The sequence below is a fragment of the Condylostylus longicornis genome, unplaced genomic scaffold (assembly GCF_029603195.1).
Source record: "Condylostylus longicornis isolate FDR11 unplaced genomic scaffold, ASM2960319v2 ptg000055l, whole genome shotgun sequence".
In the NCBI taxonomy this organism is placed as follows: Eukaryota; Metazoa; Arthropoda; class Insecta; order Diptera; family Dolichopodidae; genus Condylostylus; species Condylostylus longicornis.
Window position 1 is genome coordinate 13,506,854 of NW_026578024.1, and position 25,938 is coordinate 13,532,791.

Here is a 25,938-nt window from a genome sequence, read left to right on the forward strand (position 1 = left end):
TGCAAAAGTCTTTTTTAAATATCTCCAAAAATATTTTTGCAACAGCCTATTATCATATGGTCTAAGGCTCTGAAAAAGAAATTCAGAAAAAAATTATTAGACCACTCGTTATCACAGCTGAAGCCTTTCATTTCCCAGAAATCTTAATCATGAAGAAAATTTTAGCAGAATCATAGTACCACCTCACAAAAATTTCATTAGTACTATGAGAAAAATCGTAATGCGTTCGAGAAATTTGTTAGAGTGCTATAATAAATAAATAAACACAAATATGACTTCCTTTCTTCTGTGATCAAGACGGAACGCGTGACAGAATGGCTATAACTCATACATATGAAATTTGTAAAACTAAACTAGCAAAAACAACAGAAACCTAATTCCAAATGAATATTTTTAAAATGACATAATATTATATTGCCGAATTGAGATTTTAATTCCATTGCCATTCAAAATTTTGTAATTATTTTACAATTCTATATGAAAACAGGTCTGATACTTAATTTTCCAGTAAATTTTAATTTTATGAATTTAAAATTTAAAATTCGATTTTACAAAAAAAGTTAAAGGTCATTCGAAATATTTACAATAACAGACAATTTATTTGCAGAATAAATTAGGAGTTATGACTTTCATTCATTCCTTTTATAACTTACTGTTATCGTTATTCAAATCATAACTCGGCTACCATAAAGTCAAAATTTTCTAAATTTCTTAAAAAAAAAACTTTTTCTTTCTTGTTTTTGTTTTTACTTTAGAAATTCAACGTAGATGAAAAGTTTTAAAGCTAGTTAGTGACAAGTTTGAATTTGAACACTGTTCAGGGTATTCACAGTAAGATACGATGAATATGTCTGCGAAGTTTTAGAAAAAAGAAAAAATCAAAAGAAAAATTCTTATTTTTATTTCATAAAATAAAGGACTACTTACTGTTTTCGTTCTTAAAATTTAGTTTTTATTGTTTAAAATCCTTTTTTATTATCATTTTGGTCCTTTTTCTTTTCGAAAGTGTTTTACAAGGATTGTTTTCCTTTTCATTTTCAATATTACACGTACACCTACTTGTGTATACTTTTTCATACTAAAGCTCTTTTGGATTGTCTCACATCTAGGAATTTTTTTAAATTGTATTAAATTTTTTCTATGATTACCTTCTTTAATTTCATATTTTTATTGTTCTCACCTGACCGTAAGAAATTTTATGAAAAGACAAATTCAAAATATTATAAAAGAATAAAACTTTCAAAGTCAAATTTAAAATTATGACAAATTTTTTTATATGACTAATATACGTAAGGTGACTATATTTGCGACTAAGGGCTAAAGCACAAAAAAAAATATCCTGAATTAATGAAGGTATACGAATTGAATCTAAATTTTAACAACTTTACAAAGTGATTCACCGACAAGTTTGCATCAATATACCAACATATAGAGGTACATCAGATATACCATAAGATTTTTGTTCGGAACATAGTGTTAAATGGGAACCATTTCCGAGCTATAGGGATTTTAAAAAAATAAGTGTTTTTAAGTGTAAAAAATAAGTGTGTTAAGTGTTTTTACTTTTAACTTCCGTTCAAAAAAAAAAATAGAAGTTTCAAACAAATAGTAATTTTCGACCCTCTATCTGGCCATGTACAGTATCTACAGTGTGTGTAACGTTGAAAGTAAGGACCTTTTATTTTTTTAAAAGGAAGAATTTTTATCTTAAATTAAATAACATGTAAAAAAACATTTTTAAAATTTTAAGCCACTATTTAATATAGGAAGCTAATTGAAAAGAAATTATTTTACTGATACGGAATTTCGGGAAGTCACATACAACATAAGGACAATCATATAAAATTTTGGTAAACGTTTCTGACATATTAATTTTCCTTTCAGAAAATACACAAATATGAGTTTTTTTCTGCGTTTGAGAAATTTTGGAATTTCGTATGAAAATTCTGTTCAAAATTATTAAAACTTCACCGAAGTTAATTAAAACGAGATTTTAACAAATGTATCAAGAAAATTCTTATGTAATAATTTTAATTTTCCGAAGAAATTTCCTTCTGAAAACTTCCAATCTTCTTAACACTAAATTTTATATTATTTTGAAATTTTAACCTTTTTAAACGAGGAGGGGAACTTTGCTATTTTACATGGAGTCACAAAAAAAAACCATTAAACTTCGGTTCTTTTTCCTTAAATTAAACTGGAATAAACGAATAAAAAGTTCGCGTTATATAAATTTTTACAAAACAAAATTTCTTTTCACCTTTTCTTTCTATTTTTACAGCATTCAATTGAATTCAATTTCCGTAAGTTTGATTATGTAAATTGCGTTTCCTAATCACCTATACGTCACATAATATGTTAGGCTTGAATTGCAAATTAATTGTTTCCTATCCAGTTTACTCAAAATTCAATTGAAAATAAAATATTTTTTTTCAAATAGAATTTTTTAAATGTTAAAATAAAAAATTTTTCTTTTAAATAAAATTTTAATACGAGAATTTACAATTATACTCGTAGAAATTACAATTAAGTGAGAAAGTTGAGTGATTCTGAATCTTATACTGTGCTCATTTAAATATTCCAGAAAATAAATCTGATAAGTTTGATTACTTGAGAATAGTGATGGAACTATTCATAATGTAAAAGTACAACTTATCTTCAAATTGTCACCTCTTTTTTAATGCTGTTTCAAAAACAGAAAAGCCTGTTTATAGTGCCCTACGGTATATACTTTTACGAGTTTAATAATAGCAATTTTAAAAAATAAACAAATTAAAAGAAAAATCTGTTAAAATGTATTTAAACTTAATTGATTTCAATTTGTTATACTTGGGAATACCGCAATTTACATACCGATATACAATGCACATATGTACGTAAAAAAAAATCAGGAAATAATTTCCAGAAATAACCAATAATATTTTATTATTGAAAATTTTACCTTATTCAAATTTCAATTAAAAAAAAGAAAAGTTAAAAACGATTTATAAAATTCTGTGGTACAAGCAGAACCTATCTAATATTTATTCTCTATTTTTTATAGTTAGTTCAGACTACACAGCCTTCCGAAATTCGGACTATTTTATATCACATAGTTTAGAATCTAGATTTTTTCCAAAGATTTTACCTAAATTTATTAAATAAGGCCTAAATTTCTTTTAATTTAATTTACGAATTTTCGACTTAGAAAGCTATTCCTTAAAACCACAGAATTCATGAAAATTTTATATTTTACACCTTTCAACAAATTTTATTATTCATTATATGGGTGATTGTACAAAGCAACTCTAATAACCATTTTAAAAAATTATTCAATTTGTTAACTAAGTAAATGATTTTGAAATCGACTCTGAAATTGAATTAAAATTTAAGACTGAGATAATATAGAAAAATATACACAGTGGCGAACAAGATAATTGAAGAAAAATCTTCTAGCTGAAAGCTCACCTTTAATTTATTATTGTGTCATAAGACTTACAAAAATCATAAACAAAAGTACCGAATTTTAAAGAATGAGAAAATTTTAATTTTCAGTTTCTGGAATTACTTACGAAATGGTAACGATTTCCAAAGATTCTGACTACCATTGCTGATTTCAAAAGCTTCTGACTATCATTGGAATATCAAAGTGTTAATGGCAGATCAATTTTAACGTTTTTCCATATGCAACTTTAGTATTAGTATTGGAGCTTCCAAGAATATCTTAAAAATTCATAACTTATCCGCATATTTCGAACGGAATCACAAATTCATATTGCATAGGTAACCCATTTAATAAAATTTTAATGCAAGTTCAATAATTGAGCTTAAAACTCAAAAAAAACCAACAAAAAAAATCAATTTTTCCTCCCCAAATTTTCCTTTGTTAGCCATGAATGAGTTGCTGATTATTAAACACTGTTTTTCCTCCGTTTACTTACTAATATGAATATGAAAAACATTTTTCAATTTATTTTTTAATCCTTAAAATATTTTTACTTTCATCATATTTTTAGAACGATTTTTTATGAAATAATTTTCGTTTTATGAAATTCCCAGAAATCCATGGGAGTAGAACGAAATTAAAAACTCACTTATGTTATACAAAAAAATTTTAAATAAAATCTTTACTGAATTTTTTTTCTTCTATAAATTAATTTTTTTCTCATTAAAATTATTTTGGGCAAAAATTTATCAATTACGATTAAAATATATGGTAAGAAAAAACTTGTTTCCCTAAACTTTTCTCTTATGTAACACAATTTTCATTCTATTGATTATTATAGCACTTATTAGAATTTGTTCACAAAATAAAAATTAATTAAAATATTCTATAATTTTAACTTTCTTTGTTTTAGCTGCTTGGTATAAATCGAGAGCCTGGTCTAGAAAGGTTATAAATAGAGACTGGACCTAGATACTATTTATACGCATATTTTCTTACTTAACGGAATGAAATATAGGCATTTAACTTACATTTTGTCTCACGTCAAGAATTTTATAGTTGGTATAACAGTATAACAGTAAATTGGAATAATTCATATAACTACAATAATTAAAGATCAGTTATCGGCCTGGCGGTGTAGCTCGTCGCCTTTGTACTCGTCTAGTGCAAGAAAAGTGAGTAAGTATCTTGTATTATCGTTAAATGTAATCTTCGAACGAGAAGAATTTTTACCGACCGTATTGTGTAAACAATAGGTAGGTTATGTGATGGCAACAAATTTTGCATATTGAGTTTTCGGTGGGAACGTACTTCTCCATAGTAGGGAAGTGTAAATAAACTATTTTTAGCAACCTGTCGGTCTGTCGGTCTGTCGGTCTGTCGGTCTGTCGGTCTGTCGGTCTGTCGGTCTGTGTGTGCACGCGTGTATCTCAAGTTCGGCTGAACCGATTTTGATGAAATTTTATATGTAAGTTTGTTTCCACCATGGCACGGATCGATCAACTTTTGGTATATATCAGGCATCGGGAACTGCACTTTTTAGCGGGCCGATTTTACATTTCTCACCATTTTGAAGAAAGTATTCAACCGATTTACTTGAAATTTCATATATAAGCTTTGCTCGATCATACGCAAAAATTCCTAACTTTTGGAAGAAATCAGACATCAGCAACTGGGCGTTTACTACGGGCCAAATATACATTTTTGTGTATATAAAGAGAAATAATCAACCGATTTCATTGAAATTTAATACATGAATTCCTCGTATTAAAACAATGAACATGTAAATTTTTTGGAAAGATCAGGCATCGGCAACTAGACGTTTACTACGGGCCAAACATACACTTTTGTGTATATAAAGAGAAATAATCAACCGATTTCATTGAAATTTAATATATGAATTCCTCATATTAAACCAATGAACATATAACTTTTTTGGAAAGATCAGGGCTCGAGAACTGATTTGCGGGCCGATTTTACATTTTTCACCATATCCACAGAACAAATTTATGGAATTTCTTGAAATTTGATATTTGAGTTCTGGTTGTTACCGAAACTAACTGGCGAGCATTTCAGGGAATTCGGGTAGCACAAAGCAAAACTCTACTAAGAGCCAAATTTACATTTTTCTAAGTATGTTAACTATAAGCTTACTAATGTCCTAAAAATTGGAACGAAGTATTTAACAGACATTTTTATAATATTCTGTAACACTTTCATTTAACTAGACAATACACAATGCGGTCGGTTATGTGCTGACCACATCAGATTTTTTTATATTGTGAATGTCATTTTTTCCGAAATGCACATATGAAAAATTTTGCCATCAAAAACTTACATATTTTTTTCAAGGTGATAAATAGAATCGATATTTAAAGAAAATACCAACTTAAAACAATTAAAAACGTTTCAGTTGGTATAAACCAGTGGAATTACACCTTGCACCTTTTATTCTTGTATAGCAATTATTCGAACTTGTGAAACTATTCTACAGAAACCTTACGAATAATATGTCTGGCCTGCAATTGGACACACAACTGCCAAATTTCATGAATCCAACTTTATTATTTCGAATGTGTTTTGGTGAATGTGTTAAATTAGGTTTTGGTGAATGTGTAAAATTATATTCGACTTATATTCTGAAAATTTTGCGGGAATAACTGCACTAATTCAGGCAGCTACCATAAAACTCCCTTACAAAATTTAAAATTAATTTAAAATAAGGGACACGCCCTTACAAAATTTAATATTAATACCAACATAATTTACTGAGATGATTTTGGGCGAACTTGCTTCTCAAACTTTGCTGAAAGCACAAATTGTATGATTCAATTAAATTGTTTGATTCAATTAAATCATAATTGTTACATGCATGAAGAAGAATTAGGGTAAAATTTCAAGTACAAAGTCACAAATTTTTACTGACCGTATTGTGTAAACAATAGGTAGGTTATGTGATGGCAACAAATTTTGCATATCGAGTTTTCGGTGGGAATGCACTTCTCCATAGTAGGGACGTGTAAGTAAACTATTTTTAGCAACCTGTCGGTCCGTCGGTCTGTCGGTCTGTCGGTCTGTCGATCTGTCGGTCTGTGTGTGCACGCGTGTATCTCAAGTTCTGCTGAACCGATTTTGATGAAATTTTATACGTAAGTTTATTTCCACCATGGCACGGATTAATCAACTTTTGGGATATATCAGGCCTCGGGAACTGCACTTTCTAGCGGGCCTGTTTTACATTTTTGAACATTTTGAAGAAAGTATTCAACCGATTTACTTGAAATTTCATATATAAGCTTTGTTCGATTGTCCGCGAAAATTCCTATGTTTTGGAAGAAATCAGGCATCGGCAACTAGGCGTTTACTATGGGCCACATATTCATTTTTGTGTATAAAAGGAGAAATAACCAACCGATTTCATTGAAATTTAATATATGAATTCCTCGTATCAAAATAATGAACATGTACATTTTTTGGAAAGATCAGGCATCGGCAATTAGACATTTACTACGGGCCAAATATACATTTTTGTGAATATAAAGAGAAATAATCAACCGATTTCATTCAAATTTAATATATGAATTCCTCGTATCAAAATAATGAACATATAAATTTTTTGGAAACATCAGGGCTCGAAAACTGATTTGCGGGCCGATTTTACATTTTTCACCATATCTACGGATCGAATTGATGGGATTTCATGAAATTTGATATTTGAGTTCTGGGCATTACCAAAACTAACTGGTGGGCATTTCAGGGAATTCGGATAGCACAAAACGAAACTGTACTAAGAGCCAAATTTACATTTTTCTAGATATGTTAACTATAAGCTTACAAATGTCCTTAAAATTGGAAAGAAGCACTTAACAGACATTTTTTTAATATTCTGTAACACTTTCACTCAACTAGACAATACACAATGCGGTCGGTTATGTGCTGACCACATCAGATTTTTCTTTTTTTTTGTAGTAGTAGCAGTGTGTAATTCAAAATGACGAAATAAAAGTACTTTGTCACATTATTTGAAATCGTATAGCTTTCGGGTGTACTTCGCGAATTATACGAAGTTGAACCGCTCTTATAATATTGTAACTACTCATAAAAACCAATTAGAAAATTAATTATTGTAATAAAAATACTTATAATTTTAATGATAATAAAAAATCCATTTACATAAAGAAAAAATTTTAAAGCAGACACTCAAAATACAAAAAATTATAACAGTTACTCATTTTAAATATCTGTCAGACATAAAAAACACTAGAATCATTATCTCATCTGTTGATTCGGTTATTATAAAATTTGATTATCCTTTATTAAACATTAAAAAGAAAACTACTTTAACTTAAACCACTGAAAATTGTTAGTATGTGCATAATATGTACACATAAATTTCTTCCATTACTCATTTTATATACTTAACAACCAAAATACATTAATGTTCATCCGGTCCAGTACACATGTTAGAACAACTGTAAAACAGGACATATGGTAATAATTTTTATTTTCTGGTTTATTTCCTTCAACAATTTTTTTTTTTTTTTACATTGGTTTTTATATTTTACTCATTCCATTCATATGATTTCCGTTTTGTAATAGTTTTCTATTCACAAGTTATTACGAAACTTCTTAAATATTTTTGTGCATCATAAAATCTTAAGACTTACCAGACCATATCATAATATGATTTAACGAGCTTCTATGTATATTATTGTGGAAAAGAGCAAAACGAAAAAAGGAAAAATTTCTAGTTAGAAAAAATTATTTTTGCGGTAATAGTATGATGTGTGGTTGTATGTATATGTTAGACAAAGAATAGCCAAAGAAGCACAAGCTTATATAAGTGGGTTAAAATTTATTTACATAAAAATTCTCTATGTTACCAAAGATATTAACGTAGAGAAAATAGTTAATAATCTGGAAATGTTTTTCTTCTAGCTTTATTTTTTTTGTTCTCCTTTCATAAGACAAATACACTCATAAAATGTAAGTAATAGTTACATTAGGTATACAAATAAAAGTCAATCATAAATAGGAAATATTAGTAGATTTTTTGTTTTTTGGTTGCATCCTTCTATATTTTCCAATATGCATGATGTTCAAGAAAAAATGTTGATTATCTCATTTAAAATTTTTATTCAAGTATTTGATTATAATATTCATAAGGATTTTTGAAGCAAAGCTGAGCATACATTGGTTCAACTTTAAAGCTTGAATGACCAAATTTTCGAATGATGCATCCAAAGTATAAGACGGTTATTATACTTTGGATGCATCACTCTGTTTTGCACAGATAAAACGCATTTTAAATTTATATTGCTCAATTATTTTTCTTATTTCTGGGATCCTAATTCTACAAGTTTGTATTATCATCGATAACAACTCTGCAATAGATGTTGTAGATAACAGTTGTAATGGATAAATTCAAAAGTTATTATTCACGTTATGTCATATGACAAAGTTAAGTCAAAGTAACCATCAATGAGAAAACAAACTACCAATCAAATGCATCAAGCAAGAAGTTTATTCAATATCATTCTTTTTCTGACGAAAACCTGAGAAATTTATTCATCTTCGACTTAGATAGATTAAGTACAACGAAGATATTTTCGTCTAAACAAAATTCGAACAATACCGCAGAAAACAAAATTAGTCAATCCTAACAGATGTCGATATTCCGTTTCTTAAGTTGTATCCCTTTATTGTAACCCTTAAGAACATGAGACATGAAACATAAGATACTACTACTATACTCGTCCTGCCCAGTTCCACAGTATCTTATTTGACATTATCGGAATAGTTATTTAAGTTTGAACCCAATTAGAAACAGCACTTATTGTTGTCAATAACTCCATGAGCGCAGCAATTCTCAAAGTTCAGTAAACGTTCAAAATATTATAGATAATGAAATTTGTTCTACAATTATAATTTGATCATGTCATGTAAACTTAATATATACATACATAAATATATATTGTCACCACAATTGTTAGCTTTTACAAAAAATTTTATACGAAATTTCTTCGTTTCTTATAAACGTTTGCATATAAAATATAAAATAAATGCATATTTTAGATTTGGTTTCAGTTATGGTTTTGGTTTTATCATAAATAATTTGGTTAAAGTTGAAACAAAATTTGGCATTGCTTTCATTTCATCAAGTCTTTCATTTTGTGGTACATTTGATTGGTATTCATATGCAACTTTTCTATTAACGGCAGTAAGAAAATGAAATAAATCCAATTCTTCATTGTATTCCAAGTATTGTTCAAGTACATGTGATAAACTTTGTATAAACCATGAACCATTTTGTGGATTCCGCCACGAATAATGCCCTAAAAATTTTAATTATAGTTCTTGATTTCAGCATAAAATTCTTTTATCAAAAATTGTACCTTCAAAAGTTGAATAATATACTAATAAATCAGCTGTATTGGGAATTGTGTATGTGACAGGACCATCGGTCTCATCCAAATCAGCGGATCTAGTCATTACACTAAATCCTCTGGACATATAAGTAGCACCAGCATCAACTTTATCACCACGACATGCCTAAAATGAGTAAATACTATTGTTATTGATTTGATATATTTAAGGCTCTCATTATTTAATTAAAGTTATTTTTTATAGCTTGGTTAAGTTAGAAAATTCTTAGCTGTTAAGTTAGTACATAGTTAATTTATAAAGTACTAGTGAATTTCTTGTCAGCGAGGGCAACATTTTGGTCAGCGAATCAGTTTGATCATCAAGCAAACATAAAAAACATGTAGAGTCACTTTTATTTTCAATATTTTTAAAATATTTGATCAAAAATCAGAGCATAAAGTAAGCTCAAAAAATAAATTCATAATTCGAATAAATTTAGAGTAATTTAAATACTTTTAGGGGTAATTGACCTCAAAGTTAGGATCAATTCAGTATTCAAGCCTCAAATCGATATCAAGTTAGAGTTACAGAGACTCGAAAACTTTTCTAACAATCATCTAATGCAGCCGTCGGCAAATAGTGCAGCCCATGGGAAGCATTCGACCCTTTCAATTCCAGAATATGGCCCATCATACAACTTGCAAGAGAAAAATATATTCGATTGCGACTATTAAAATTTTTCGAAAAAATGTCAAGTTTTACTTATGGCTCATACTTATATTCAAATATTACATATTTGCCCATAACCCACAAAAATTTGCCGAAGTCTGATCTAATGGACCAGATAATATTCCAATACTCTCTGGACGCGATGTTATACTTTGTGCTACTCTGAAAATCTTATAAAATTTTGTGAAATTTCGTATTTTAAAATTGCAAGAACAATACTACTAATTATTTTATACAAAGTTGTCTATAACAAAAGCTCAATTTAATTATAGTCTATTTTTTGTCTAATAAAACAAAAGAATTTCTCAAATAATTAATTTATATTACGTTATACATACATATGTATGTATGTATACGTTCAATTGTTATCAATTTTTAAATAAACCACTTTAACAAATCGAAAACCACATTTGCACCGGTTCCTATATAGAGAACAATGGAACAATGTAAAAGTACCGTAATAAAATTTTTTCAATATTAGTTTCTAACTAAATAATGTATAATTAAATATTCTAGTAATATTTAAATATAGATTAATAACAGCTTTAAATAAATTACTTTTGCACTAAAATTATATAATCAAATCGATAATAAATTTATTTCAAAAAATTTAATTGTACGAGTATATTTTTAAGAGGAAGACGAAACACCGAAAAACTTTATTAATCTAGGACCAAAACCTTATTGTGAGAGTAGTTCGGGCAAAAAATTTTGCCTTTGGAGAATAAATTGGAAAGACAGGTTTAATAGGGCACATTGTATTTAAATGATTACAGTGTCATTATACTTTTAGGTCTCACTAATTTTCCGAATCAGTTTGTAACAGTGGCTTATATGCACTTAGTACCATTACAACTAAAGGAACGCAGCAGCTCCTTCATTAATTTTGGCTGATAATACCAACTTACTATTGCAATACAAGTATGTATATTACTATTATTAAACTACAATTAAAACTTTGCTATTCTAATATACTTTGATCGCGTCACTAAGGCTTTTAAATATTTGGAAAAAAGCTTTGGTTGCAAAAATTTCAACATGAATTACGATTACAAGCGGGAATTTTAATCTTTTCCGTTTTGTACATATACAAAATATTTTAATAAAACAAATTATTTGCGAATTATTGTAAATTTTATGCAAAACCCTAGACCAAATATAATAAAATTTCTATTTATTCATTATCATGCAACGATAAGATTAACTTAAAATTATTGATAGAAAATTTATTTTTAATAATATAAAAAATAGCCCATTGCCTTACCTGAATGAAAAATAGTTTAGGTTTATTAATTAAACTTTTACAATTTTCACCTAAAAATGGTGTCCATAATTTTTCAACTGGATATGTCATATCTTCAGCATATATTTGTCCAGAAATTCCATGGGACATTACAACAATTAGAAGACAATCATTTTTTGAATGATCTTCTTCGGATACTAAAATAAAGAGTTACACATCAATATTTTTTTAAGCTCAATTGAGGCGCTCAGCACATTAGTGGCTTACTTCAAAAATGACATTTCGAATAAATTAAAATTGAATGTTAAATATTCAATTTTTAAGAAAATTTTTTTAAAAGGCAAAAACAAACTTATGTCAAAATAGAATGAAAAGAAGAGTAAAGTAAGTATTTTGAAGAAATAAAACAATTCTTTACGCCATTACAGCTCAATTGAACATATAATAACTCTTTTCTCCATAAATTTGGAATAACCCACTAATGAGCTGAGTGCCTCAATTTAAAATATTCAAGAATGGTTTGAAGAATATTGTTTTCTAACCTTCTTTTAAAATGTCAACGATTTTAGCATAAGATTTGTCATCATAAGTTCTTACATCGAAACCGTATGATCTGAGAGTTGATTTAATACGTTTTCTATCTTTTTCAGTACCCATTCGTTTTGATTGTCCTTGAATATTTGTATGATTAAAAATTAATGCAACACCAATATTTGGATGATCATTTTTATAGTGTGTGTGACGTGTTGGTCTTGATATTTTTGGTCCATCCGGTGTTTTTATTTCATCTTCCAAATATTTCTTATTTTCAATATTAAGATTAAGTTTAGCATCGGATTTATGAGCATCTTGCTTATCTTTTTTATCTCTTTTAAATAAATTAAAAGAATCTGTTTGATCCTCAGCCATAATTTTATTAAATTTATATTTTTAACTGTAATTTATAATATTTCTTTTTATTTGCCCGTAATTTATATACATTCAATCAAACGGTTTTGTAATAACTAAATAAAATAATCTTTTGAGTAAATTCTTTATCGAAATTTATTCATTTTTATTTACCTAAAGTGATAAGCACTTAGATAAGAGTTCATTATCAGTGTTATCTATTCCCGTTAATAAAATCGTATTCCTTTAAGCTTTCAAGTTCATACAAAAATAATGTGATTATAATGCATTATTTTACGATATATCGTAAGAAAATTTTTGAGAATGTATTAGGAATTTCGTTACACCCTCTTTTTACAAATTCATCGTAATAGTTTGAAAAGTTGTAGTTTTAATAATGAGAAAACTGTTTGATAGAAACATACGAATCTGTTGATTAAATTAAAGCTAGACGCAATCCACACGTACGAAAAATGAATATCCAAATTCGGCACAATTAATTCATGACCCAATTTAACCTCAAGGCGAATAGCAGGTGATTTATTCCAATAAATGAATATTGAAACTTGTGGTAAACAAAACACTTTTCAAATTTTTTTAAATAATGAACTCATAATTAAATGTGAGTACGTTTGCTAAGTACGTGTATACAATTTCAAACACAAAAAAAAATTTTATTTTGGAAATTCCCGTTATTTGGATATTCCGAAAATTTATATTTTAGTTTTTTTTTATTTTAATTAATAATTTTGAAATTTCAGCATAAATTATAAAGGGGTTGGTAATTTTTTGTATAAAACAATTGCTTATGGCAAAAATTATAACAAGTGACACGACTTTATAATTAAAACCAGGTCTGTGTACAAATACGCTCAGTATTTACATACTATATGGTTTCCACAAATAAATTTTGCCTTCATAGGAGAGACGGCGTTAAGAGTATAAATGAAGGGATGTGCATGCGTTCAATGCAATTCAATTTAATTAAAATAGAAAAAATTGATATTTTGAATTAAAAAGTCCAAAGTGTACAAAATTATTAGAAAATGTTCGAAAATTAATTATAAATAAAGAAGTTTTACATTTTTTTACATTTAAATTGAAAATCATATTCGTTTTAATCAAAGTTTTAGAAAGATAAGAAAATTAATCCAAACCCCTTGTGTTGAATGCTCCGCTTTTGGTTGTTGATATTTTCTAAAATCAAAGTTATATGAAAAACATTTTCTAATTATACAACGTGGTTCGGATAACCTGGCAAATAATATTAATCATTATTAAAATCGAATTAATTGTAAGACCAAAAGTAAAGAACAATCAATCACCTGTAAAACAAACTCGTAATGATAACTCTATTTTGTATCCGAAGGTATAAGCATTAATTTATATGCAGTAAAAGTACGGTACCTTTTTTTTTCAACAGACTGTAGCTCGAAAACGAATATATCTGCACCCCTCTCCCACCCATACATTTTTTTTTGTTGGAAATTGATCAAAGAATCATGCGAAACACCCAGTATATTTTAAATTCTAATACTATAATAAAGTTGAATTTTTAAAATTGATTACTCCCAAGTAATTGAATCACAATGACGATAATCAATTAGTAATAATTTTTTCTGCTTAAGAATATTATAATTTAATTTTCTAAATTCAAAAACATAAGCAAAATTTTTCATTATTAATTCCCCCTTGTTAGTGAGTGAAAAATTTTTTAAATTCTAAATCGATTTTTAATTATAAATTATTTAAAAAACAAGATTAATTAATTTAATTCATTTCTCATAAATTAATATTAAACGACCGAAATTACAACTACCCATAAAGCTTTAAACGTAATTTTTATCGTAAATCGTCATATTTTTTATCGTAATACTATTATTGTTGTATTATAATAGATGAACTTACGTTTTATATTGATTCTGGTATTAAATTTTGTGATTTAGCGATAAGACGAGATTTAATTAATCATAAATTTTAATTTGATTACGGAACGAATGAATTTATTGAAATCGATTTAAAATGATATTGTACTATGGGAATAAATTGAAATTCAAGTTTTAATTTTAATATACGAAAAATCTACTACCATAGAATTTTTTAGAAATGTGTTTATACTTAAATAGGATCACTATTTTGTTGTTCCGATTGTACAAGCTCTTGCAATATCTGCCATATAACCTTAGAAACAATTTATACCCCATATCTCCAAAAACGCAGGAACCACTGCATCACGACAACAAAATATTATTAGTCACAGGTACCACCATTTCAGTAAAAAATTATACATCATAAGCTGTCATGCAACCACCATTAAGGGTCTACAATGAATTGTTTTGTTAGATGTAAAGCTTTTATACTAGTATTTCATATTAACTTTTTACGTTGTTATTTAACATTTAAACAAATATAAAAATTATAATCTGGTAAAAATTAAAATCTATTGCCTTTTAGAATACAGTTATTATATAGAAAATTCCCTACTTAGAATCATTGTCAAATAGAACTTTAATTTCTAAATATCTAGAATAAGCTTATTTTAAACACTTTTCCAAAAAAAAAAAAAATTGGAAAAAACAAGCTTATTAGGTTCAGTCTGTCCGTGTGCTTGTTTAAAAAACTTTTACACCCCTTATAATAGAAATATAAAATTTTATTTTGCCTAATTGATCTTATTGAGAAACTTATTTTTAATTTAAATTTTAATCAGGTTTTAATCATTGCTCTTTAAAAAAAATAATATTTTCACCTGTTCAAGTGAAAAATGCTACTTAACGAACCATTTTTTTGATCCAACTTGCAGTGCAACAAAATTAAAAACATTATTATATTGATTATGTTCAATCAACTATGAAATTTAGAACACAAAACCACACAAATTGGAAATAATGTCTTATAAACTCCTTGTCAAAAAAAATTTTTTAAGGAACTAAGAAATTAAATGAATTAAAACTTAATAAAGTGAATCAAGTCACATATACGAATGTATGTCATATACATATATATGTACATTTAAATAAAATACCTGAAATCAGAAATTTTTTATTTACGATAAAATATTTATTTTTATTTTAATTTCTGGTTATTCAGTCCTCCTAATAATATTTTAGGAAAATGAATTTTATTAAGAATCTCACAATTGCTTTCATAAAATTTTTATTAAATTATTTCAAATATTTCGGTATATTATTTTTCGAAACGAGTAATGGCGACAATTCAAAATTTTTCTCAATAATTAAAATTCGATTTATAAATTTAATTCATATAATAATTTCATTATTATGCATTATTTTTGAAAAATATCAATTAAAACTCTATCTCGACACATACGATATAATTTATTATACTCTATCACTTTCGATGAATTTAACAATAATATTAAGTGTAATAATTTTAAAATTATTATATTCAATAAAATTAAAAATTTTTTATTTTAAATATACTTTTAAAAAATGTTTATATATTTATAAAAGTGTTAATTATTTTCATATAGAAAAATTATTTAGAAATAAAGAATTTCAAGATTTTGTATTTTTAATAATAATTCTAATTAATTTTTCAATTATAAATTATAATATTATAGGAGATTTCTTGTATGTAGTGAAACGTATAAAACAAAATGTTTTTATAAAATTTTTTACATATTTATTACATTATTATATATTTTGCTATTATACATATTCAAATATAACATCATCATTAATTAATTTTATTTGTATAATTTATAGTAATAGAATTTTATATTTAATTAAATTAAATGAAAATTTAAAACAAAAAAATGCTAATATTTTAAAAAATAAAAAAATTATATTTAAAAAATTATTAAATTTATATCAAATATGCTATAAAATTCCATTTGATTTTAATGAACAATTTAAATATATAATATTAATATTTTTATTTTATAATACATTATTAATTTATGTATTTATAAATGCTTACTTAGGCTATTCTTCAACAGAATCAAAAATATTTTGGATAACAATATTTTTACCAAAAATAACTGGTAGAACATTAGAAATAATAATATTATTATTTTCATATGAATTTATTGGAAAAATGAAAAATGGAATTTTAATGACCCTGTTGAATATTTCTGATATTTATTCATACAGAAATAATAAAGAAAAATTGGTGAGTATAATTAATAATAATATTTGTAATATTGAATTATTAAATTGTGACGACAAAATAATAAATCTTTGTTTTTTATTAAATGAGAACGTAATATTTTAGTATTATTGTCGACCTTTTGTCTGTTAAAAGAATCTATTATATATTGTCTAAGTCTAAGATATTCAATTATATCAAAATAAAAAAATTATCTATATTTATATTTCTATATCACCAAAAACCTAATTAAATTGATTAGATTGTTCTAATAATATAATTGACAATAATATTTGTATACGGGTGCTCCCCTGGCTGTGTTATAAGCTTCTTAAAAAGTAAGTCATTTGTGCAAACATACAAAAAAAAAATATTATTTATTTATCAAAATATTTTTTAAATTTGAATTTATAACCTTTACGTATTTGATGTTACTAAAAACAAATTGTTATGGGATCGAAATTACGTGTTATCAAAATTTTCACCGATTCTACGCTTCGATATATGTAAATGTTTGAACGTGTGTAAATAAATTCTCATATTACACAATATCCTGAAATTTATTATTAAACATATACATACTTATTTTATTTATGGATGAAAACATTAGTTTGTACCGCAGCCATTTTCCCTTAAACAAATAAAAATGCTGTTTTTAAAAACAATCTAGGTACTACATAATTAATTAAATATATATATAACAATATGATATATAACAATCTGACCTGATTAGTATACAACCGGCTCTATTGCTATAAAATTATGAAATTTCCATTAAATATTCAAATTATATGAAAGCTGAGTATTTTTAAACTAAAATTTCAGGAAAATATGCTGATTCCTGTAAAAATCTAGTTCCAGAGACCTGACATACCCCAAAAATTGATTAAACCGTCTCATCCTCAAAGTAAACTCAGATATAAAAATTCGTACAAATCGGTTCAGTCGAACTTGAGATACCGATCTGCGCAGACAGACTGACAGACAGGCGGATAGACCGGCAGACATCTCTCTAAAATACAAACTATATTTACGCTCCCATGAAGTGTAGCATGGAGACATATTTCCGCCGAAAACTCGACGTGTGAAGTTTGGTTCCATCCCATAATCTCCACTTATTGTATACAATGCGGTGGGCAAAAATTGAAAAATGCATTTATTATAATATTATAATAGTCGAATTCGACGGTTATTAAATGTGTTAAGGTAAATAATCATATTTTTGATGACATGGCATTTACAAAATTTGAGAGGGGATGGAGGCGGGAATTTTTTTTTTTCTAACGCAACAAATTAATGTTTCTAATAGAAATTTGTTGGGTTATAGCAGTTAGAGAGGTTGATATATGTAATTATATAAAAATTTTCTTCTAGCAAAATTATTTTCTATAGTAAAGATTTGCTTGCGCATAAAATATCAGCTTTCTATTTGAAAGGATATAGAAGTTTTGTTAACAGACACACAAACCGATAGTTGGTCAGAGTGAGACTACTAAGCATTTTTTTATAATTTTTTTTTTGCAAGTTAAATTAATTTAAAAATTAGGTTTTTTCTTACAAATAAGTGCTTTCATTCAGCTTTGCCTATTCCTTGATAAAAATATTAGAATTTGAATCTGAATCTGAACTTAAGCTTTGTAATAATTTGTTTTTATTAGGTATTGTAGATTCATACCTAAAAATATCATTAAAATCTAAAAATAAATTTTTTTTAAATAGATATTGATTAGATTCTCATTATCTCAAAGTTATATGATGTGTTTTGTCATTTAAATCAAAATATGACTAAATACGGACAGGTTATACGCATATAATTGTGCAATAGCCATTAACTACATGGCTAATAATGATTTGTTTGCTTTAATCTAAAGCAATAAAAATATTATGTTTGTAATAAATTTGTATACTAACGTGAACTTAATGCAAAAAATATTACTGCAAGTGAAAATATTTAATAAGGTTAATTAAGTAGGAGATTATACACTAAACTAATAGTAATTTAATAACATTCAAAATTATAAGAAACGAGAAAAAAAATAGAGTTGACCTTGTCAACTCTGTGATACCCGCACGAATTTGTTATCCTATGTGCGAATAACTAATGTGCCATAACTAACTATGGGGCAGACTATGACTTTAAGTTGCCGTATTATCATATTAATTTATGCAAAATTTCAGTACTATGTGTTATTCAAAATACTGGTTGTGCCAAACTACTATTGATGTTGTATGGCAGCTACCAGAAAGAGCCAAGAAATTTTAGCGAATTTTATCAAGCACATCGGCCCTACTAATATACTCACTTGTGTGAAATCTCAATATCACAGCTTTTATAGTTTCTGAGATATGGTCAAATAACTTTTGAAGTTGTATGGCAGGTACCAGAAGGAGCCAAGTAATTTCAACGACTTTTATGAGCCACATTGGCCCTACTAATATATTCGTTTGTGCGAAATTTCAATACCATAGCTTTAATAGTTTCTGAAATATAGTTAAATAACTTTTGAAGTTGTATGGCAGGTACCAGAAGGAGCCAAGTAATTTCAACGACTTTTACCAGACACATCGGCCCTACTAATATATTTACTTGTGTGAAATCTCAATATCACAGCTTTTATAGTTTCTGAGATATAGCCAAATAACTTTTGAAGTTGTATGGCAGGTACCAGAAGGAGCCAAGTAATTTCAACGACTTTTATGGGGCATATTGGCCATACTAATATATTCGTTTGTGTGAAATTTCAATACCATAACTTTTATAGTTTCTGAGATATAGCCAAATAAATTTTGAAGTTGTATGGCAGCTACCCGAACCGGTACCCCGATCATGTCCAATTTAAATAGGGTTCTGGCACTTACTACAATAAATCATTTGTGAAAATTTGGTGAACTTAGCTCAATTAGTTTTTGAGTTATCGTTCGGACGGACGGACGGACGGACGGACGGACAGACAAAGCTAAATCAACTCAGAATTTGACGCTGATCAAAAACATACACTTGAGTCTATATCTAAGACCGTTATTTCTTAGCGTTACAAACGGTAAGGCAAATTTAGTATACCCTTCGAACATACGTTCGTACGGGTATAAAAATTAGCGAAAAAATCCCAATTAGATGTAGCATATTATGAATGGAAGTAAAATTTTTATAGGAATTCTTTCTTCTCCGTATTGACCTACAACGAATTCTGTATAACAGTTGTATAACAGTTCGCAAAAATTCTAATTGTCGTTTGAATTTTCAGCGTAAAAGGAAGAATTTTCGAAATATAAGAAAATGAATTATTTATTTATTTAATTTGAGATGTACTACATATACAATATGTGGACTATTTAGACATAAATTTGTGCACTGTTACTTCGTATTATAGATTTGTATGACAGGTATTTAAACGCTGCTTTCATCAAATTAAATGGCTAATACCTGATCTAAATAATTTAAGAAAGTTTGATTAGTCTATAGTTAGATGAAAGTGTTTTCGAGCTGAATAGGCTCCTGCAATGAACGACATCTATTTCTTAGAGTTAAGAACATGGTGATAATTTATGACAACGTATACACTTCCAATATATGAGGATGTATAATTAGCGGTAGCCAGAAAAAAAAATCTCTTGCTTAATTGCTGCCAAAATTATAGGATTGTTTTCTTCTCTTTGTTTTTGTTAGAAATGAAAAACAAAATGTTAACTTAACCCTATTTATTTATTTTTTTGAGAAATTTCGTACAAAGTTTTTTTTACAAATAACTTATTAAACTTAAGCCTTTATTATTACAATAAATTATTTAAATCACAATTTTTTTTGATATATTTTTATAAAATTACAATACAAAATATTTAATTTGAATGCCTTGTAATGCATCACATAAAAATTTCTAAATTTTATAAATTTTTTTTCATAATTTTTCAATAAATAATTAATTATAATTATTTTAAAATTTTTGTATAAAGATTATCACTTTTTCAATATTAAAGAAACATACAGCCTTTTTCTTTATATGTAAAAAAAAATTTTTGAGGAAAGTTTTTATGAAAATGGTCTAGGTTTTGCTTTAAATATAAATAATTTTGTTAATGTTGAAATAAAATTTGGCATCGCTTTCATTTCATGTAAATCAACTTTTATTGAATTTGATTGATATTCATAGGCAACTTTTCTATTGACACTCGTTAAAAATCGATAAAGTTCAATTTCTTCCTGATCTCTTAAATGTTTTTCCAATAATAATGCTATTGTTTGTATAAACCATGATCCATCAGCTTTATTCCGGAATGATACGTGTTCTAAAAGAAAATATTGAAAAGAAATATAAATTATAAGTAACAATTTATTCTAATAAACTTCTGTAAAGCTTCTATAATTTATTGTAACAAATATTAACAGAAACACATATGCCAATACTTGCATGCCTTGCTCGTTACTAATTTTATTAAAATTTCATACCGACTTATATAATTATATATATCGTTGTCAATGAATTGTATTACTTACCATCCCATGTTGAATAGAATAAAACAATATCAGCTGTACTCGGAATGGTATATGTTATCGGTGAATCAACTTCATCATAACTTCCAGATCTAGCAATTCCAGGAGAATCAGTTGATAAATATGTAGCACCTGCATCAGCTTTTAATCCTCGGCAAGCCTATAAATTAAAAAAAATAATAATAATAATATTAATTAATCATTTAATACCTTATTGTACACAAGTATCTTTAAAAGAACTTATTTTAGATTAAAACGATGTCATATCTTGGGTTATCGTACAGTTTTATGCGACTATAAATAGAGATGATTGTTTCAGTAATAATTATATTGCATTCTCTTAAAAAACAAAAGGTCATTAATACAAATCCAGTATTAACCGAAATTTTTCGGTAAATCGTGAATAATATTTTGATATTGCATTGTGAACTAAAAAAATGTTCTTTTTTAATGTTAATCATTTTAGACCCGATCAATTAACTTAATGACATCTTAAAAAAAAAATTTCACATTCCACCAGTTACGTATTTGTTTCCGAGAAATGAAGAATTAGACTTGTTCTTTCTAAAGTTTCTTTGGCTACGTCATATATAATTACACAATTTCGATGGTGTAAAGAAATATTTTTTCATTTTTCTCAATTTCTTAAGTAATTACTAAGTTGACTCCTCAGAATAACATTATTTTGTGACAAAACAAAATTATTATGTTTATATGTTGTCATACATAATATGCAAACACTTGGATTTCTTATTATTAATATACATATGTACATAAGTAACATACCGATTAATTTCTTTTTAATAAACTTATCTTTATTATTATTTCGAATTTTCATTTATCTATTCTTAGTAAAGGTTTTTCAATACTCTTATTTTCTAATTCAACGTTATCAATGTAATAAAATAAAAATTTCTTATAGTTTTCCTAGTTTTTTTTGATTTGATTAATAATATTGACGCCTAAAATTGAAATTTTCTATTACACAGAAAAAAAAACACCAAAATAATAATATAATTATAATTTTAGTTCATAAATCAAGCACGCGACTGCAAACTATATTTTGCTACTATAATATGGTGTTCACACATGTCTATAAATTAATAAATATTAACATATACATGAATACTCGTACATATGTACATACAACCAAATTTTCATAACATTTTATTTTTTTTTTTTTTTTTTTTGTTACAAAAAATATTATCAATTGCAAGTTCATTGTTCAACCTATTGTTATAAAAACAAAAGAAAATTTATTCCGTATTTTTACTATTATTCATAAATTTTAATAATAATAATAATTTTTGTTATAAATAAATTAATGAAAATATTTGATTAAAATAATCTATAAATACCTATATAGATAAAGTCGACAAGGTACTTTTTTTTTTATAACAAAAACATGTGCATTAGCCTCTACTTTCCATGGTTAAGTTCGCAAATAACACGAAACGTATAATTTGTGGTATGTTTTATATGTATATGCGCAGAGTAAATTTGGAGTCAGTCACCTCATTTATAATTTATATATTTTGAAATTAATTGAGGTTATTGATTTTTTAAGATTTTTTGATCATATTTAAAGTTATCACAACTTGAAAGGGTAACCCCTTTTAAAGACTTAGTCATATTTCCCTTTTTTCGCCAAAAAAAAAAACATGTGTTTTCTTTCTGTGCAAATGCAAGATGAAAATACTTGTAAAGTTTTAATGTGACCTGTATGCAAGTATACGAAAATTAAATTCTTGCAGAAAATAGTGTATAAGATAAACTCATTCACTTGAACCTTCTTTTCACTTATTTTCCAAACCACTTAAAATTTTCGGAAAGTTTTTTACATTTTTTCTTGTTTTTCAACATATTATTCATAAATTGAAGTTTTTCCCCGCAGTACACGCACATAATACATGGATTTTAAAATGCATCATCTTACAACTATTCCATCATATTATTATTCTATACTATAAACATATTGATCTTTGAAATAGTTACGTACCTGAATAAAAAATATTTTCGGTTTACCTAATAAAGTTGGACAATTTTCACCTAGAAATGGTGTCCAAAGATCAGAAGCAGAATATGATCTATCGGCAGCATAAATATATCCAGACATTCCATGTGACATTACAATTATCAATAAACAATCATTATAAGAATGATCTTCAGTTGCAACTAAATACACAATAGATATAATAAATAAAATCATAAAAAAAAATTGTTGTTCTCAATTATATTATAAAAAAAGTAATTAAGGTTACTCGCCAACCTTCTGTTAATTTGTCAGCAATTTCATTATATTTTAGATCATCATAAGAACTAACATCAAATCCATATAATTTAAGTATCATTTCCATACGTTCTTTATCTTTGTCTGTACCAGCACGTTGTGGATGACCCGGAACATTTATATGATTAAAGATAATTGCTTTACCAATATAAGGATTATCATTTCTATAAAATTCTTCATTAGTGGCTCTTGAAAGTTTTCTTCCAGATGGTGGTTTAATATTTTTTAATATATTAAAGAATTTTTTTGGTTTTTCATTTTTAATTGTTTCATCTGCCATTCTAGCTGCATCAATGTCATCTAAATCATTTTCAATAGACTTTTGTCTTTTAATACAATTCAATTTTTTAAACATTTTTTTTTTCTAATTTAATTTAAATTTTTATATGCGAACGTATGTAAGATTATTCAATTAATATACTTAAAATTCAATAAAATTTTATAAAATAATTCAACCACGTATTCCGTACTCCTTTTTTTTTTGGTTCTTGCTACCACATATGAAACTCCTCGACTAACTGAAAAATTTTTGCTGCTCTTTATAATAAAATAATTTACATTCTAGAAAATTATTGGATCAATAGAATTTTTTTTATCAATCGATTAGAACACGATAACATTAATATTCTTGATAAGATTTTTAGTGGCTTTAGATTATTACTCACTGAAATTTGTGTCTTGTGGTCTTCTTTCAAACAATTTTTTTTTATCGCAAATCTTTAATAAATCCAGTTTTTCTGAATTTTCAAAAAATAAATTATTTTTTCACATGAATTTTAAATATTCAATTGAATCTATGTTTTAGTCACAATTAATAATTAATTAACTTTAGAAAAATGAGATCGAGAAATTAAAAAGACAATGTAAGCAACGTTTTAAAAATTTCACGCTAGTGTTGCTTAAATTTTTTAGTTACGTTTTTAGTTTGAGTTCATAAAAAGATCGTTTACTAATCTACTATTTTTCAAATAAAGAAAATTTGACATAGACCATTTTGTTTATACATAAACAAAAAAAAAAAACAAAATTATGTAGAATAAAAAAAACAAGAAAAAAATTTAATTTTGGTTTTTGTCAAAATTGAATGCCCGCCAATTTTAAATAAACTTTATCTTAACTCAAAATTTCGAAACTTTTATACTCGGTAAACGTATAAAGCTTTCTTAGAACTAGGATCTAGGCACACAGTTTGACACAATAGCTATCCCTCAAAGCATATATTCGCTGGACGAAATGTTTGAAGGGTACATGATGTGGAAACACTGGCTGCTTACATTATTACTTACACACATACATAGAACATAAATACACTATAATAGATTATAAGAATAAGTATTGAATAATGAAATAAATCAGTCTTGAAACAGAACTCAACTAAAAAATTGTTTTAACTACATCTACACTTGCTGTTATAATGGTGACCCCGACGTGATGTCGGGGTACCTGTTATATAGGATATCATGCAAGATCAATGTTTAACAAAAGTTGTAAAGATTTCGGAGACATTTTCAACGACATGTCTCATGGTAAGTCAACGACCCTATTTGGTAAATGTTCTAAAAAGCCATAATCAAAATTTTGTACAGGAAAGAGCAGTTACAGTAGGCCAATCTTTTTTATTTTCAATACCGACAATGCACTGCGTGCGTGCACTGTATAAATATCCATCTGTTCCGAATTTCATGTCACTAGATGTCTTTGTGTTTTCAAGTAAGTACTGTTAAAGTACACACGAACGTAAGACGCTTCAACAATAAGCCGCTAGATCGACCTGGATTTTTTGCATTTTCATAATATCATTGAATACTTTAGCAATGCGGTACCAGTTATGTGTTACGTAACCATACACTAAGGGAGGTTATGACACCAAATTTTGCATGCTAAGGAAGCGTAAATAAACTATTTTTGAAAGCCATTTTCATGTTCTTACGCCACAATTTCGCTAAACTAGGCAAAACATCGACCGCAGGTGTCAGTTATGTGCTAACCACATCCCTTTTTTTTTTATAAATTTTCTTTTTCTCAAAATTTTGGAAATCATATTATTCTACCTATAATTAACAGACTGCAGCAAAAATTTTTACTTAGTAACACCAAGACCCTATACGGAATCATATATGTATGCAATATTCCTCAATCAGAAATATTTATATAAGACTTAAATGATAAAGTGTTATGCACTGAATAACCTTAGCATTGAATAATATCGGTGTTTGTCTGAAGGCCAACTTGTATTTTGTAATAGAATTTTTAAAAGCAATTAACACGAAAATTGTGTTGTTCTAACAAAAATTCTACACGCAAAGTACTGTAATTTAAGATTAATAAATTACAAAAAATTACCAATTTCGATTTTAATATTAATTAATTGTTTTCTTTTTTTTATTAAAGTAGTGATT

The 25,938-nt window shown here is 26.7% G+C and overlaps 1 protein-coding gene across 1 annotated transcript; it reads right to left on the bottom strand.

The window, feature by feature from the left end:
• Positions 1 to 9,380: 9,380 nt before the first annotated feature.
• On the bottom strand, positions 9,381 to 24,028 carry LOC129612004 (caspase-8-like). Its single transcript, XM_055525447.1, has 8 exons — positions 23,519 to 24,028; positions 23,249 to 23,424; positions 21,253 to 21,409; positions 20,803 to 21,044; positions 12,305 to 12,689; positions 11,784 to 11,959; positions 9,820 to 9,976; positions 9,381 to 9,759 (listed from the first exon to the last, which is right to left on the bottom strand). Exons 1-8 carry the CDS (start codon positions 23,892 to 23,894, stop codon positions 9,512 to 9,514), a joined length of 1,917 nt encoding a protein of 638 aa, XP_055381422.1. The 5' UTR covers positions 23,895 to 24,028; the 3' UTR covers positions 9,381 to 9,511.
• Positions 24,029 to 25,938: the final 1,910 nt, after the last annotated feature.